Below are 19259 nucleotides of genomic sequence, written 5' to 3' on the forward strand. Positions count from 1 at the left end.
GGAAGCTGAAATGATAAAATCCACCACCCAGCAATTATTTGCTACTTAATTAAGAACGTTTCTAGTATAAGTCTTGTGATTGGTGGGAGTGGTTCCTCCTCATGTGCTTGCACGTCCTCAACAACCTCTCACCAAATCATATTAAATAACAGTGGAAAATAACCAAGTCTCTGCATCCCAACTTCACTGAGTTCAGATTGGCTGCCTGATTAATTTACTGAGTCCTTCATAACGTCCATTAAACCATCTTCATTAATCACCATTTTCCCTACAGGTCTTTTCCCTCCAGGACTCAGCCACTCAGTCATTCAGGATGCCACACGAGCTGACATTGTCTTTCATCGTAGTTATGCATTTTCCTAAATAAATAAATAAAACGTTCTCCTATCCTTCCACCCAGTCTCACGCAACATTGGTATCACTTAATACCTAAATTTACAACCTTCAACAGCTTTATTTTTGTTGGGAAGAGCAATATATACTTGATTCCTTTTTAGGTCGAAGCCTTCAAGACACCGCAGTTGTCAGGCTGCAAAGACTCATTGGGGATATGCTGAAAGATCCCTAGGAATGCATTTTGTCCATTGCTTACCATTGGCTTTGCGTTTTGTAACTCAAATTTGCTTGCTTTCTATTTACTGGCTTTGTTTGTTTTAGGCTGTCTAGTGTGTCTTTGTCCCTCCAGCGGAGCTTTGCATGTTTACCACCTCTCTAACTGGCTCCTTGTATTCTTCCATGAGTGCTCACTTTCTAGTAACTATTTTTTTCTTTTTCATGAGGCACTCCACGGAGTGCATGTGTTTTCATTTGTTTCCCTTGTATGCTATTTCAGGATGCAGTAAACTTTCTGCATGTCTTTAAAAAGGTTTCCTGCCTCCTATCTTTCTGCTTGATTGATTCAATTTATCTTTGTCACTACCAGGTCAAAAATCTAGCATGCCTTTGAGGAACAATGTTCTGTTTCTTAGCTTGTTTGGCCAGTGCTCTTTACCAAGAGCATATCATAAACACTCCTGTACCACATTTTCACGCTCATGCCATAAGCACTGGAAGTAAGGGTGTAGGAGGAGCTGATGCATCCCCAAAATAAACATGTTGGAGTTCAGAAGGGAATGAGCAATAAAAAAGGTCTTTAAATTTTGTTTTCATCTTGTCACATTTGTTGTGCATTCTAAGTCATAGGTCATATGTTAGGCGCTGCCTTCCACTGGAGGTTTGTGATTACTTTTCTTTCACCCACTGCAAAGTGAGAGGATTTATGTGACAATCTTGCTGGGTACTGGGGGTGTGAAAGGAACGGCTATAGGTTTTATTTTGTTCTTTCACACAACAAATTTAAATGCCAATAAATTAACTGCATACATTTTGCAGACCATATCAGAATTAGGAAAGTACGAATGGGGCACATTTTCTTTGTAATATGGAAGTGTGGTGGAAACAAATATTTTAATATGATCAAAACAAATCAATACACTAGGTGATGCTGATTTCCACACACTGTCGTTTGTCTTCTGCATAATTTTATTGGTACCAAAGTAAAGGTTCCCGCTACTTCACTACTTCAAACATCTGATGGAGGAATTGTGGGAGGACGATACAATGGTCCACAATGGAACTATAGGAAAGATGTACTGCCTTGTCTACATGTCTACAAACTATAACATGAATCCAGTTGGTGGAATATCCATACGATCTTCTACTAGGCACGAATGATGAGGATAAAAGATATGGTCTTAGTGGTAACCTCATTACACTATGTTGATGGTCGTGAAGACAATTATAAACTGCTTTTGCTACTGAACCCTGGGATTGTCACAGACGGGACTGCGAGGACCAGCATTCCTCAGCTAGCGCAGCTGGTGCCTCTTCCCCCGGCAGCCACGCCCACCGCCTCCGGCTTATTACCTTTCGCGACACCCGCTTCGCGGGTGCCGCTCCCAAACTGCTTTTGCTACTGAACCCTGGGATTGTCACAGACCTTTAACCGCCGCATCGAGGAACAGCACGCCTCCCCACTAAACTGCACTCGCTGGTGTGAGCGTCTTCTGCAATCGGCAGAAGCAGTCACTGCTCCCAGCTGAGAGCCTTGTGGGTCGAGGGCAGCGGGGATCCATAGGAGCAGGCTACCGACCGGGGGACTGCAAGGACCAGCATTCCTCAGCTAGCGCAGCTGGTGCCTCTTTCCCCGGCGGCCACGCCCACCGCCTACACGGTCATAAGTGACCAGATCTCCACCGCAACGCGGGACGCATGCGGGGCGGAGCTCGGGGCGAAGACCGGGCAAAGAGCGGGCCGTTTGAGGCCGTTCGAGAACGGTAGAGACCGGACCGGGCCTCCCTTGTAAATTCTAATTGTCCCTCTCTGCCCCTCCCTCCTCATTCCATCATTTGGCCCCTTCCTGCATCCTCAAGACATATCACTAACTATGAGTAAAATAGTGACGAGGAGCAAAGCCAATTTGGCTGTCACTGGACCTACGACGCCCACTGCTGCCCAAGGTAAAATTGACAATTATTTTTTAAAGGCGGGATCTCTGTTGATCGATGACATCACTCTCTTAGAAAGACGCATTTCCCAAGAAATCGAGTGGGTCAGGAGATCGTCCATGGGTATCCTAGCGATGGCAAAAACCCCGGAGGATAGGCGGAATATAGACAGCTCGCAGCTTGGAGCTTGTGGAGGGGTCCAGCCATCTATCAGCATAGATCTCTCAGAGGGAACCCTAAGTGACCTCGAAGATATGAGTCTTCTCTCACTCCCATTGACACAAATCTCACAACCGCCAATCTCTACAAATATGGGAGAAGACACTGAACTAACTGTACAAAGCCCTATTCCACCGAGGGAAGAATCTCCATCTACAATAAACACCCCAAATATAACAGAGTTATCAAACACAGGTCGGGGTCTAAGGGAGGGTGCAATACAAAAAAGGAAAATGGGGAAACAGAGCCATAAGGAAAGGAAGGCGAAAAAAACAAAGTCAGGGGTAACACACAATAAATCTAGCATCGACAATACCATACATGATAGTTCTCTACCAGCGATAACGAAGGTCCCTCTTCTGGAATTAGTCAGTAACACTACCACTGAACCGCCACCTCCCGTACTAGAACACAACACCGAGTCAGCTGAAGAGGACATAACATTAGCAGACATAGGAAACCTGCTTAAGTCAATCCTAAGTCCCCTAGAAGCTCGCCTGATCAAAATAGAAGCGAGGCTCATTAAAATTGAGAAAACTGCCTCACAGCTTATGGATAGCTGGAAACCGGTGGTTCCTTGTCCTATAGCCTCCAACACAGACCCGAAACATAAAAAGAACCCTGAGCTTCAGAAACTTGCTAAAAGCAGTGAGGCCGTAACAACATTAACCGGTACCAAAAACTCTAAACCAGCCAGTGACCAACTACCCAACCTAAAAGCCAAACCACTTCTACCAGCTACCCCAGTGGGTGTCTCCCACAAGCAACCCCTTAGCACACAGCAAACATCTGCAATCATTGATACCACGCATCCCCAGTTACAACATACAAGTGCACCAAAACCTTCATCAACTACCAATCAAAATTCCCAGGATTCCAACAACACAGTGCCAAAATCACAAAAAACAGTAACTGTTAATCTCCCGCCAGAGGTAGCTGCATATACCGTTATTTTAGCTGGGGCACCCGAACTAAAACTGGCTGCAAGTGAGACAGGGGCCTCATTAAAAAACAAAGTAATTAACTGGTTATCCACATACAGACCACTTCCCAGAGGTATGACCAGCGATATTCGCATGGTAAGAAGAGTCTCGTGGGTAGGAAAGAGACCTAAAACAATTAGTGGCGACTGTATACTGGTGAGCTTTAAAGAACCAGGAACAGTCTCATATATCTGTGGTTCCTTTCCAGAGGATGAGGGAAATAACATCCACCCACTCCCTCTTTCGTTCTTCTATCCAGCAAATACTCATATACCCAATGACCAGAGATGGGGACACCACCACGATTCACTGGGAAATTGGGGGGGCAACCAGGGAGGGAGGAGAATCCCCTATAACCAATTGCGAATACCTTTCGACTACCCGCCAACTTATGATGACCCCCAAGGTTGGGAGACTGTAAAGAGAAGAGGCATGGGAAGGGGTGGATTCGAAAGAGAAGTACCTTGGCCCCCTAGATACTACCAGTCACCGTTTCTACCGACCTTCAATCGATATGACTGCCTGGAAATGGTGGACTGACAGCTGGTCTCTGAAGAAAGGGCACCTATGCAAACACTAGGGCATGATATATCCCAATCTATTGATGATGGCGGTCAAAATCCCCCCAACTCCATCTACGGGGGGGAGAACTCTGCTATTAGAAATTCGGGATTTTTTCAACAGAGAGTAGTAAGGGGAACTAACTTAGAGGGTACATCCATGGGACAAGGGCTGATACAGAGGACATCCCGAACAGTCCACATAAACCAAATGGCTAATCAAACCACGAAGGGGAATAGGCACCATGTCCCTCAAACATTAAAACTGCTTTCATGGAATCTGGCAGGCCGGGCCAATAAAATAGACTCGGACTCATGGGCCGAATTAATCAATTCCAAAAGTACCTGTCTCTTCCAAGAGACCTGGGCAAGGGAGGAGCTCACTTATAGGGGTTTTGAGACATTCTCGATACAAGCTACATGGGGAGGGAGAGGCCGACCATCTGGAGGCTTGGCAATCTGGGTGGCTTCGGATCTAGGCTGTACAGCTGCACGATATACCGTGGATTCGGAAGACATACTGGCTGTTCTTCTCGAATGGCCGGGACTTCATAAATTACTTGTAATAAATGTCTACTCCAGGCCAGTTTCCATAGCTGCCACCTCCAAAACCATTGAGGCACTGTCCGGGCTCTTAGAAACCATCCCAGAAGGCATACCATACCTAGTAGGGGGAGACTTTAATTCGCATTTTGAACCGCTACCTGGTTTACTTGATGGACCCTCCCTAGAGGAGGATTCAAGTTGGCAGGTTCCTCCAACAGAGGCTCCCCCTCCCAGAGCATGGACACCGCTAGCCGTACAGATAAACACACTTACTCTCACTCATGGTTTGAGAGCCTGTAACGGCTGCACTAGGTCTGACATCCCGAGCAAATGTACGTACACTAAAGTCGGGAGGGAATCTAGACTAGATTACTTTTTGGTACAGTTGCATGCCTGGAAAAGGGTAGTGGATTTTAGAGTAACACCTAGAGAGGAGAGTGATCACAATGCCTTAATACTAGATTATGTCATCCCCTGTTTGGAGGAGAGGGCGTCAAATGAGCAAAAGCCCAGAGAGGGACACCTCCTAGATAAGAGGATAAGATGGGAAAATCTTGCTTCCAGCGAAGATAAGCTAGCTACCCTCTACGCTGGGATTATCCCAATCCTAGAGGAGGCTTTTGATTTATGGAACCTAGATTCCACGAAGGAAATTAGCGAGGATCTCGCACAGGTACACGAACACCTAATTAGAAAGCTTGAAGCTGACCTCTTCTGCACCAGACCTCCTAGAACTCAGGGATGGAATAAAGGCACTTGGTTTAACACCTCATGCCGAGTTGCAAAACGTGACCTCCTATCTATTATAAAAGCAGGAGGCCTGAGGGAAGAGATCTGCACCAGAAGGAGGGCTTATAAAATACTTATAGCCAACGCCAAGATAGAGTGGGATGTGCAGCACTGGGAGAATCTATTGGAGTCCTTAGCAATAAGAGACTCCCGTAGATTCTGGAGAATAATGAATCACGGATGTGGAGATCTTCCCCCGGCAATTGAACCTAACATTGCCGCAAGTGTCTGGCAAAAACAATTCCAGCTGTTATACTCGTTAGAGGATGTGGGGACAGAACCATTGTCACCCATCATTCCTGATAGACAGACCTCTGATCCCTTTACTGCAAAAGAGATTAGGATGGCGATAGCAGGGCTGTCCTCTGGAAAGGCACCAGGCCTGGACGGGGTGCCGGGTGACCTATTCAAGCATGAACCTGGAATCTGGGCACCCTACCTCATGGTGTTATTCAATGCAGTGCTGGGGGGAATGAAAATACCAGATACTTGGCTGGGGGCGGAGGTCGTCCCGATTTTCAAAAAGGGGTCGCCCCTGCTCCCAGCCAATTATCGCCCAATCAGCCTCATTGATGTCTCCCAGAAGCTGTTTGGCAGATTAATACTCAACAGGCTGCAAAGTTGGATAGAGGAGACTGACATCTTAAGCCCTCTCCAGGCGGGATTTAGAAAAGGAGTCTCCACAGTCGACCAAATACTCAGACTGATTATTATCTACTGGAAGACGGTACTCATCGAAGGCGGGACACTGTATGCGGTCTTTGTAGACCTCCGTGCCGCCTTCGATTTAGTCCCGCGGGCTAAACTGTGGGAGGTGCTGGCTGAGCTGGGTGTCCCAGGAGATATTCTCCATATCTTAATCAGGTTGCACACTGACAACTATGCCCGAGTTAGATATGGAAAGGGCAGCAGGCTGACGGACAGATTCCCCGTTCGCAGAGGGGTAAGGCAGGGTTGCGTATTGGCGCCGACCCTGTTTTGCTTATTCGTGAGCGGGGTGATAGAGCACTTGAACAGGATCCCCAATATCGATGCACCACAATTGAACAGCAGCAGGGTGCCAGCGATTATGTTCGCGGACGACACCCTGATGCTGTCAAAAACGCCAATGGGGCTTCAGAGGGTCCTGAATGGGTTTTTGGGGTTCTGTAACGAAAGGGGCCTGGAAATAAACCCCTCAAAGACAAAATTTATGATTCTCAACCCCAAACCCAAAAGCTGCCCAAATCCCCGCCTAGGAACTACAACCCTGGAAAGGGTTCATGTAATAGAATACCTTGGCATAACCCTCAACCAGAACCTGACATGGCTGCCACATAAAACAAAAGCAACCACAAAATTAGTCCAGAGGGCAGGTGCCATTACAAGAATTGCTAAAAAATCTCCTCTTCGTCCATTGGTACCTGCCATCCATATCTACAAAGCTCAAGCCCGGGGGGGTATCACTTATGGGGGTGAGCTCTGGGGACACATTCCGTTATATACCATACAGGTTGCAGAAAATAACTTTATAAGACAATTAGCTGCACTTCCCCCGAGCACTCCGCTTCTCCCCCTAAGAATGGACTTGGCATTACGACCAATCACCGAGGAACTGGGCCTTAAACCCTTGACCTACTGGAGGCGCTTGTGGAGCAGTCAGGATCTGGTAAATTACAGAAATGAACTGCAGGAACTTCTTAGATCAACCTACGCCACCAAAATCCCGTGGATAAAGTACATCAGGGACATGTGTACGACCCTTGGAGTCCCAGAGCTATTGTCCAAGCCGGAAATAGTGTCCGTAAGGCTCTCTAGAAAAGAACTTTCAAATTTATTCTACAGCGTTATGCTCCAGAAATCTTTGAATTCTATCCGGGAAGGATCCCTAACCGACACATTCATCAAGGTAAAAGACTCATATAGCCTTGAACACGTACTAGATGGCATGACACCTGTGTTCGTACGGAAGGTCTATATGCAATGGAGGTATGGGTCTCTCCCCTTGAGGTCCCTTACTAAATCCTGGGCCGGTCATCTAGACTCAGGGGTGTGTCCAGCCTGCAACTACAAACTGGAAAGTGATCTTCACGTGGTCCTGTTCTGTAGAGCCTACAGCAGAATTAGGAATTATTGGTTGGTCCCTTATTTAAAGAACCTGTGCTTCCGAACTTATGCTCCGGCCTACAGAGTCCTTAAGACAGACCTATCGGCACCAACAGTGTTCGTAATGGCAAAATTTCTGACGGCAATGTGGCGATTACGCACAAAAATAATCAAGGACACTATAGCTGCGTGAATACTTTTCTTTTCTATAGCCTTGCACATTAGTCTTGATATTGTTTTGTCCTCTTTTTAAGTAAAGTGTATTTTAGCAACTAGATTGCAACCATGAGTTTGAGGAATTGCTTTTAAAATGTATAGTACACTCTATAATGTTTTTTACTGTTTAAATGATGAAAATCACTTGTATATCTTTTATGATCGTTTATGATCGAAATAAAGATTATTTGAATTGAATTGAAAAAACTGATGAGAGGCAAGAAAATCACGTTAATTGTAAAGATCTGTGTGTTCTTCACTAACAAAAAAAATTGCATGGGTATTAAAGCCCTTCTGATTAGCAAGCAAGTGGCGTATCAGCACCCTGCAAGTCCTACGTCCCCAGGCTATTCCGCAAAACTACACAATTCCTGTGCTTTTCCATCCCCTGAAATGTCCTGGGCCCCGGGTGATGGTAATAACTGGCTGTGCAAAATGACGGAAATTATTATGGGCTATTCGTAATAACTGCTTAAATTAGGTTATTATAAATATCTGATTATCTGAGCACCATTTAGTGACTATGAGAATCATGCAGGGTGAGATCATTCTACTCCCAATTATCGTACATGTTAGCAGTGTTGTGCAAAAAGTCATCACATTCATTCTGTACACTTGATAATTAGCCGAGACAACGCAAATAATGTGGTACTGGGATGACACCTGGATGAAAATGTGAAATTTAGTTTGTACAGATGTTGGTTCTGTATTAGTCATTGAGGTGCCCTGGGGCACTGGTGCAGTGGAAGAATAAACGAGGGAAGATTTGTGAAATTTTTATCAATTGGGCTAGATAGAATCATGCACAGTTGTCTTTGTCACACAAAGGTCCAGTTTTTTAAACATATGCTCTCATGAGGAAATATTATGAATCAATAAAAATGTATAAAAAAACAATTCTTTCAGATCAGCAGTCTACTTTTGTGGCAGGCGAGTGAAGCCCAGTCCCAGTGCAGTATAGGGCACCTTTTAAGGGATACAATGCCCCTGGAATATGTCTGAAGCCCTTTCTCTCCCTTACTAAGAGATTTGTTTAATATTGGACTCTTCCAAATATGGGTGGTGAGCTCCTCAGGGCCAAATGGAGACCCACGACCTTTCATTCCAATCAGACCGGTCTCTTCACATAATTTTTAAGTTGAAGGCAGTTTTTCTGGCACTGAAATCTTTGCAGGGTGCAGTAAAAGAGAGTGTTGGACTCTATCTAGGGAAACAGTGAAATGTGATCTCTTTGTCTGCTTGGAGATCTGGGAACTTTACACTGGGAGACGTATTTCTGGTTCTTAGTAGGAGTAGTTTTCACTGTGACTTAATTATTTCTGCACGAATTTCAAGGAAGTCAGGAGTGCCCGATGATTCTTGTGACCAAATAGATCACGTTTCCTGGAATGCCTGAACATGGGAAGTGAGTTCCTTGGTGTGCTACCTACGCAAGAGGATCTGATTTGTTAGTGAAGAGGGCAACGCGTTCATTTCTTGTCCTCTTTTGCTAAGCTTAGCCCACTGGTTGACATTAATCTTGTTCCATCTCAGCATTAATTAATGCAGGATCTGGACAACAATGGGCAGGTCATGCACAGCGAAATCGAATAGAATTTAAAAATGCTGCCCTTTTGCATGCTTTACCCATTACAGGCTAGGATTATCCATAGTACTTACAATTTCCCTGCTTATCTATATTTTTTATACGACGGTTGCCTCCAATGTGAAGTAACTACGATTATTTAAATTATTTATATGTGGGATTTGTCGATGTGTTCACATTTTGATTAGTAGGATCTCAAGAGACCATTGGAAACAAAATCATATAACAGAAGAAATAAGAAATAAAGACAAAGGGTAATTTAGGTCTAGCATCAGTTGTGGCACAGGTATTTGAGGCTCTAGAAATGCATGTATTTCTTATGAATATTAGACGTTTTTTTTCTAACATTCGTTTCTATTCCCATTACAGATTCCAGGCGCTGATATATTTTACATCTGTCTTACAAGCAGTTGCTTGCGGCATCCACTACCTGGCTTCTGTGTTCATTGCCGTTACTCCGAAACATGTATGTAACATCAAGGGAAATATAAGCCTTATTCTGCCCTCCAATTCCTCCAATATATCCACGATAGACAATGTTTGGGGCCAGTTGAACTCAGTCAAAGAATATGTTGTGGTCCAGCTGACAAATGGAGAGACTTGGGAACTCAATCAGTGCAGTAGGTCTATGCGGCTTGAGCCTTTTGATCTTACTTATGACTATGTTGGCAATAAGTCTACGTTTCCTTGTTCTGATGGGTTCATCTACGACCAGACGAAGGTGAAAAGCAGTGTTGTTACAGACTGGGACTTAGTATGTCAAAGGGAATGGCTTGCAAAATTAATCCAGCCCACATTTATGCTTGGAGTCCTGATTGGAGCTGTGATTTTTGGAGACATTGCTGACAGGTAATTAAATATGAGTGCTTTAATTAGCAAACAAATGTCTTTCTTTGGTGACCTGGCATGATAGCTGTTATACAAAACATAATTTTCAAATGAGCTTCATACTGCTGCTGGCCTATAATAATCCAGATAATCATACTTTAAAACAGTGGAGACTGCTTGTAATTAGAAGTGGTGGGGGCAACGCGGGGGGGGGTAATAAAATAAATAAAAGTGCAATGCAGCTGGGTTAGAGAAATGTAAGTGAGCATGTCGGTTTGGTCGTCCTCAGACGGCCAGCCAAACCAACATGTGCATGTACAGTGCCCCCAAATCTCCTGGTCTCTCCCTCTGACGCAGTGACGCTCCCAGGATGGCCACACCCTAAGCCTAAGGGGCCCATTAGGATGGCGGGCGGATTGCCCCCGCCAGGCTGGCGGTAGCCACCGCCAGCCTGGGGGGGGCAATCCGCCCGCCATCTGCACCTAAATTCCCCCCGCCATATTAGGATGGCGGGGGGACCACGGCGGTGGAAAAGAGTGTATTAAATTAGCATATTTAGACCTGTATTTGGGCCATTGGTTAACCACCCAATACCACATTTATGCATGCAATGAGGGTTAAACGCATATTGCTTTTGATTTAGTTTTATTAAGAGTACAACATTATGGAACGAGATTCTAGAGCACAGTGAATATTATAGTATCAAATATACAAACATTTCTCAAGATTCTCTCCCAACTCAGCTGAGAGCTGAGAAATGTAAGTGAGCATGTCGGTTTGGTCGTCCTCAGACGGCCAGCCAAACCAACATGTGCATGTACAGTGCCCCCAAATCTCCTGGTCTCTCCCTCTGACGCAGTGACGCTCCCAGGATGGCCACACCCTAAGACTAAGGGGCCCATTAGGATGGCGGGCGGATTGCCCCCGCCAGGCTGGCGGTAGCCACCGCCAGCCTGGCGGGGGCAATCCGCCCGCCATCTGCACCTAAATTCCCCCCGCCATATTAGGATGGCGGGGGGACCACGGCGGTGGAAAAGAGTGTATTAAATTAGCATATTTAGACCTGTATTTGGGCCATTGGTTAACCACCCAATACCACATTTATGCATGCAATGAGGGTTAAACGCATATTGCTTTTGATTTAGTTTTATTAAGAGTACAACATTATGGAACGAGATTATAGAGCACAGTGAATATTATAGTATCAAATATACAAACATTTCTCAAGATTCTCTCCCAACTCAGCTGAGAGCTGATACTATAATATTCACTGCACTGTAGAATCGCGCCCCATGATGCTTTGCTGGGCCTTTCGTTGGCATTGTAGTTTTGCCGATAACTTTGATTGAGGTGGTCTTAGAAGGATGGGACCACCACAGAATCGTTCAGCACGATATGCTCTTTGTGTTCAAGGCATCTGCTTGGTCCTCCCCCCTAGGTTAAGGGGGACCCCAAAATCATCACCTCTCTCACTGCCTGAAATTTTTCAAAGCTCACTTTTGTGAATTGGTTATATGCTTTTTAGCATGTAAAGAATACATTGTTTTATGAAAGGGTAGTGGGTGCAGTAGCTAACTCTGCTATGTGGCAGGCTATGTGGCGGAGTCGGTGTGTTCTATGTAATGCTTAGTTAGCAAATCTCCACAACCTCTGCTAGCGGAGCAGAGTTCATTGCCCACGGGTAATAAAGTGTTTAGTGATTTTTGTGTGTGTGTGTGTGTGTAATGTTGGTTTTAGGATGCTTTTTTTCCAGACCAGGAAGGACCTGACCTGGCATTTCGGACTGTACTGTTCCCATTCATAAGGAGCAGGGTCAAGACTGATTTGCATATGGCTGGATCGTAACTAGGGTGGCATAGTGAGAAAAAGAATGATGGATTAAACCCAGATCTGTGACTGGGGGTGAGTGGTTGAAGAGTTTCAGCACTCCGTCCATCATCTTGTGTTGGCAAGTTTTTCCTGCCTGTTCTGATGGTCGTTTCTTATAGTTTTTTTTTGTTTTGAGTCAGGGGAGATCTAAACAGAGGGTAGAGGTTGGGAAATAGTATGTGTATTATGATAGGAGTAGCAGAAGGATATTGGGGGAGAAATAACAGATGCCAGAGGTAATGGTGCTATAGAGCTATAGCTATGGCTGAAGTTTTGGAACAGACAAATGACACAGTACTTAATGTTCCTTGTCTCTCCTCTAGTGCTTTTAAATGGGTCATGAGTTATTTAAGCTCTATCCTACCAATATGAGATAATATTTGTATAAAACATGAAGCAGTAGTTTCTAGCGCTACCAGGTCCATAACAGTCACAGAAGTGTGTTATGCAAAAATTGAGAAACATAGCAATCAGTGCGCTTTCACCCCTTCGCTACTCCCTTAGTGTCATTAGCATTCCAAGCAGTACACAAAAACATGACCATGACAAAGTCAGGATAAAATGTGCGGCCACCCACTGGCAGAAGTCTTCTGTACAAAAACCAAATGACATAACAGTTTGGTGTCATCCCTTTTCTACCACCTCAGCTCCTCGAATAGGACTATGGGCAATCTAAGCGCTATGATATGCTATCACATAGCAGACGTGTCCTATACAGGTAGCAGGTCGCACCAATCAGGAAGCCCAGTGCACGAGAGACTCACCAACACAGCCCAGCAGCAATGCCAGCAGCAAGATGAGCCAGGCTTCCTGCTCCAAGTCTGTGTGCGTGATACATAAGGGGGTGGTGATGGACGGAGCATATGAATCAATCAAACACTCACACCCAGTCAACAGATCTGGGTTTAATCCATCACCGTTCTTTAGCCCACTCTGCCACCCCAGTTCAGACATGGCCATATGCAAATCAGTCTGACCCTGTGCCTCATGGGAACAGTCCAGCCCGAACTGCCAAGCCATGTCTTCCCTGGACCGTAAACAAGCTTTGGAGGACCGTTTTCTGGCATTTTAGCTGTCTTGAGCCCGGCTTGCTTGAATCCAGTGGCAAAGTGAGCAAGAGACTCACGTCTGAGCATACCCTGCCAACTTTTAGTGGTACATAAGGGGGTGGTGATGGACGGAGCATATGAATGAATCAAACACTCACACCCAGTCAACAGATCTGGGTTTATCACCGTTCTTTAGCCCACTCTGCCACCCCAGTTCAGACATGGCCATATGTAAATCAGTCTTCAAATGAAACCCTCTTTCGCTCCACCCGATGAAGCGCCAGGTGTCTGCTGTGCACCTCTGCTCCCCCCAAACTGAATGCAGGCTCTGCAGACCACTTTTATTCACTCAGGGGGAAGTTGAGGCATCTGGTGTCGAAGAACATAGGAAAGCACCTCTTTCCGAGCACCAGGCCTGACCCCTCAAGGCTGCTGGGTATTTCTAAAGGAGGTTTTCTGCTATCAGAAGATATTTTTGTGAGGGCACAATAAATGCTCTATACGTGTTTGAGTTGAGGGGGTGTTGACCTGGAAGTGCTCGAGCAGAAGCAGCCCCAGAAAGGGAGGGGCCAGGATGTGGTGGGCAGAGATGGTTTATGGAGAGGGGGCCCTGGCTGAGATGACCAGACACAGGGAGAAAGAAGGTAAGCACCATAGATATACACACTCACAAATCATACTTGTACATATACAAACACTCCAGATATACACCCAGTATTGATCACATGTGTTCACATACAAACAAAAGCACTGAAGATCTACACACTCTCAAATAACATGCATGAACATACAATCACAAGCACTGTAGATATACATATTTTCAAATTACACCCGTGGACATACAAACATAAGCACCACAGATATACACACACTCACCTGTAAACACTGCATTTTCTTTTGCTTTTGCCCTGTCAATTGTGATCTATTATAAACCCCAGGAGTTCAAAGAATGCAATATACAAGAGTAACATGCAACATGAAAAAGAACATGAGAAACACAACATGAGAAACACAACAGAGAGAAAGCAAACACTCTTAGCTACAGCAAGAATAAGTAAAACATGTGAAAAGTAAACAGGGAATTAAAGTGCTGACATAGATTAACCTTAATTTTACATATATTGTTCAGAAATCAACCAGTCTCTTTTTTTCCCCCTCATTATGCGATTGTGTTAAATAAGGAGGCTACAGGAGTCTGGTGGTCCCGAGGTTTGTGCCTTCACTGCCCCGTTGTTTTCGGTTGAGTTTGGGGAGTATCCCTTTGAGCGTTATGACCAGTCAGTTAACTCCAATGCTCTTTATTTTTATCAATAATTCCGGAGGTTGGATGGGGAGCTAGCCTTCCTGGCTACTCGACAGAAATGATTTCTGTCTGGAATTATTGTCATTGCTTTAATCATTGGAAGTTTATTTTCCGGTGGCCCAAGAGGACCCAAGAGGAGTTAATGGCTAGTCTGAAAATGTTGTTCCCATATTTCCCAGAAGTTTACTCTCTTAGAGCTTTTCCCTTTCCTGTCAAGTTTGTTATGTCTTACTACAGAATTTAACCAGTTAGAGTGTGAGGGTGGAGTTGGTTTGATCCAGTTTATACAAATCACCCTCCTTTCTAGCAATATCAGAACAAATAGGAGGTTTTCCTGTTTTTTAATTATCTTGCCCATGCCCACCTCATTGAGATTATATATCCCAAAGATAATGAGAGTAGTACTTACAGTTAACTGGGTTCCCAATACCGTGGTCAACGTCTTACCAATCTCTTGCCAGTAGGAGCTGAGTGCGGGGCAGTTCTGAAACATGTGGATGTCATCCTACTTCTCCTCTCTGCATTTAGGGCAGGACTTTATGCTTGTTCCTTTAAATTTTTTTGGGGTCCAGTATGCCCTATGTATGGTGAACATATGATTTCTCTTTAGTGCAGCTGGTTTTATACAGGACCAACATTTCTCTAGGGATCTTTGCCAGATGGTCTGTAAGTCTAAATCTTGGTCCGGCATGTCTTTCTTCCATGTTGCTTCCGGTATTAAGAACTCTTCTTCTTTGGCCCCTATGAAAGCCCAGTACCACTTTGATATTTCTTTCTTCACAGCTGATATTTTTATCATTTCCTTTTCAAAATCCTCGTTACCCTTTTTCCTTTCTAGTTATGTGTTAGCCCAACTGGTTAGTTGATAATATTTGAATTTTGATAACTTGGCTTCAGTGATTACGTATAGTTGGTCCCACGTTATTATAGAGTTTTCTATCATCAGTTGTCCCCATCTTTCAACTCCTGCTCTTTTTAATGGTATTGCCAGGGAGTCTTTCAGGCATTCTGGAGTCCCTGGAGAGTCCCATATCGGTGCCATGATAATGTAGTAAGGTATATTTACATTGTTTCTGATCTGATTCCAAAGCCTTACCGCATTATATAAGATCTTAAGGTTTTTCTTTTTTTTTAAATTTTGGATGGCCAAATATATATAAGAAGTGATCTGTTCTGTCCGTCAGATTCTGTAGGTAATTTGGGTAGAGTTGGTGTTTATTTAATAAGGGTCTAAAGTTCTTAAATTGGAATGATCTGTAGTATTCATATAGATCTGGACTTGCTAGTCCACCTTGATCTTTCCTCCTCCTTAATTTATTCCAGGCTATTCGTGTGCTTTTAGAAGCCCAGATAAAGCTAGCTATTTCTCCCTGGATCTTCTTCAATGTATCTTTTTTGAATTCCAGTGGGATTGTGTTAAAAATGTATGTACATTTTGGGACGATAGTCATTTTTATTACATTGGATCTTCCCAAAAAGCTAAGAGGTAGTCCCTTCCAGACTTTGATTAGTCTTCTCATGTCTTTGGCAACCGTGTTCAGGTTTATTTGTGGGATTTTATCAATTTCTTTATCCAATATAATTCCAATGTATTTTATTATTAGGTAGCCTGAAACCCTACTAAAGTTGTGTATTGTTTCTTCTATTAATTCAAACAACAGGAGAGAAAGGGTCAAAAGAACACTCTCATACCCCTTATATATGCATATATCAATCAACGTAAGAGTGTCAATAGTTATAGGAACCAGATGCTAAAGGTAAAAATTCAGAAGAATTATAGAATTGCTAGCACCAGAGGAGGCTGTTAGTATAGTGGGGAAAATAGAATGCACATGCTCAGAGTGAACTAAAAGGACCCTCAGGCCCCAGCTAAAAGCTGGTAGCCAGTTGTCTTCATTGGGTACCAGATAGTTGCAAAGAAAATGAGAAAAGGTGACTTAAAAAGAGTGTGGACTACTCCTCAAACAACTCATTTTAATGAGAGGGTAGCTCTAACTCTGTTAAAACCAGTGAAAAAAATGAACTAATAAGTGGTTGTGTTAATTTGAACCAATAAGTCCTAATAATAGTGCAACAAAAATTGTTAATACTAAAAAATGGTCAACATGTTTCTGCTAAAGAGCCTACAGTCAGTTCAGCATTCGTCAGGACCAGAAAGTCATTCCTACTCCATTGTGGACACCCCCTAAAGTATCCGAACCTATGGAGTCAAAAAAGAACTAATACGACCTGATTTGTCAAAGTTCTTTATGGAGATTTCTTCCCAATGTCTCTCCTCATTATGGGAGACTTGAAAAATCTGTAATGTAAACATACAAACAAAAATGTCTAAATTATGAGCTCTTATGGAAAGTATCAAAAACATCTTTCGATTTTGATCATCTCTGTGCATGTGCATAAACATTATATGGTATCATAATTTGCTCTTATATGTTTTATCAGACAAGTGCAATACAAAAATATAAATATAAGACTGTCCAAGTACCCACGTATTATTATACAGTGTCCATTATTGTCAACCTAGGATTAACGTGTTAACTGATTCTGTGCACGTTAATGTTCAAAACTAAATAAACCTCTATGCGAATAGTGCTCGTTGAGATTGAAACCCAACTGATTTATAAACATGAGATTAAAAGAGAAGGAACTCCTTTGCGAAAATGGAGTGCATCGTTAGCCATACGCGCTCTCAGAGAGGAAACGAGACAAAAAAACTCACACGTAATCATTGGTGTGGTAATCACCAGGGGCTGGCGGCAGGGGGAAATCTTCACGCCCAGATTTATCTAAAAATCAAGTAACAATCAGATAATCTATTGTGCCCTTCCTAGCCCCAAAAACTCGGTAAACATAGTTTACAATGTAACGCCAAGTAACTTACATCTTTCTAGACGGCTCCCCACTCGTAAACCTGCAGCAACCACATCCGCCGCCCAAGTCTGCAAACGGGACGCTGCTGCGGTGAACTAAAAGTAGGAAGTGAAAAACGCGAGCAACGCCGCTGGCGGTCACGTGACTGGCGTCTCAACGTCAGTTTCTTAAAGGCGTCTGATTATTTACACGCATGATAGTCTAAAAGTTAGTGTCAAAAACTGGAAGGTCGTTGTATTCACGGGTTGTGTTACATAGAAAAAGGCAAAGTTTATATAGGCTTAGTTATATAAACCTAGCAATCTGAAGTGCAAATTATCAAAAAGTTATCAACCGAAACCCATTTAAAGAGGTTAACCAATTGTGCAGGAGGAGGGTCATGGAGGGTCATTATTGTGAAAAAATGATGAATAAGCCATAAAGTTTATAATTCAGGCGGCCATGTAGTCACTGCTATATGGATTTAATCCTCTGAAAAGTAAATTCCCAACTAAGTGACCTAAACCAATTCAGGGACAATATCTCATATTCTGAAATAAGAGAAAAAGAGACAAAAATGGAAAAATGTCAGAGAAGGACAAACTATCAGGAGATGCACATCTCTATCTCCGCATGACCGAACCCCATGGGATATCATCATTGAGGCCATGTGTGTGTGTCGAAAGGCGATATATCCACCTTTGTTCCTTCTCAAAGAGTGTTCCTTCATTGTTGGAATTTTTTTGTTCTATTACTACCCACTTGACATCATTGGGACAGTTGCCATATTCAAGGAAATGGGTGGTTAGTTTCGTAGTGTTCCTACCACATCTCATGTTACTGCGATGTTCCCCTATGCGTGTTTTGATTCTCCTGGTGGTCATTCCCACGTATCTCAGACCGCAGGGACAAGTAATCAAGTAGATGACATTACTTGAATTACAATTAGTGTGACCTCTCAAATGCCATTCTTTTCCTTCTTCCAGATGTAAAACTTTTGTTGTTATCGTGAGGTGGCACACACTACACCCCCCACAGGGAAAATGACCAGTGACAGGTGGCAAACCCCAAGCATTCAGTACTGTTTGTTCATGTTTTGTCTGGTCAGTTCTAGGGCGGGTGTGTACCAGGGCATCAGGCAGACTCCTTTCTCGTTTATAAGAGAATAACGGTTTTTGCCAGATCCGACCATTAATCGTCAAAATTTGCCAATGCTTCTTAATGCAACGACTCACAGCATTGGAAATATTGCTATAAGTCGTCACACAGGTCAGTGGCACTTCAATCTCAGTCTCTTTGGTGTTATCTTCCAGAAGAGCCTCCCTATTGTTGTTTCGCGCTCTCTTGCGGCTTTTTTGTAGTATTCTCCTAGGGTAGCCCCTCTGTGATAGTTTAGTAGTTAGGTCTTCTGCTTGAGTGTTAAAATCCATGAGACTACTACAATTTCTACGCACTCGTAGATATTGGCCGAAGGGGAGGTTTTCCCGCAGGGAACGCGGGTGAAAACTGGAGAAATGAAGGAGGTTATTTCTACTGGTGGGTTTGTAGTAAGTTTTACTCGTTAAATGATCACCAGTTCTCGTGAGGGTAACATCCAGGAAGACAATGGAATTGGGGTCATATTGATGAGTGAATCTTAGATGGGGGTCGCAAGTATTCACACAATCAAAGAAGGATAGGAGACTCTCCTCAGATCCTTTCCAAATTAAAAGCACATCATCAATGTACCTCTGCCACAGGATAACATTGAGAGCGTAAGGGTTGGAAGTGGTCAGGATATGCGTCTTCTCAAAGTTGTAAACATACAACCCTGCGATACTGGGGGCAAAAGTACTGCCCATTGAAGTACCAGTCTTCTGCAGATAGATGGTATCTTTATATTGAAAAAAAT

At 43.7% G+C, this 19259-nt stretch overlaps 1 protein-coding gene across 1 annotated transcript in view; it reads left to right on the top strand.

Annotated features, from left to right (window-relative positions):
• SLC22A16 (solute carrier family 22 member 16) overlaps nucleotides 1-19259 on the top strand; it is a 335928-nt gene that overhangs the window by 91660 nt on the left and 225009 nt on the right. Inside the window, exon 2 of the mRNA XM_086927382.1 lies at nucleotides 9839-10318. Coding sequence (XP_086783508.1) covers nucleotides 9839-10318 — 480 coding nt within the window. The remainder of the gene's footprint in view (nucleotides 1-9838; nucleotides 10319-19259) is intronic.

The sequence above is a fragment of the Lissotriton vulgaris genome, chromosome 6, assembly GCF_964263255.1.
Source record: "Lissotriton vulgaris chromosome 6, aLisVul1.2, whole genome shotgun sequence".
In the NCBI taxonomy this organism is placed as follows: domain Eukaryota; kingdom Metazoa; phylum Chordata; class Amphibia; order Caudata; family Salamandridae; genus Lissotriton; species Lissotriton vulgaris.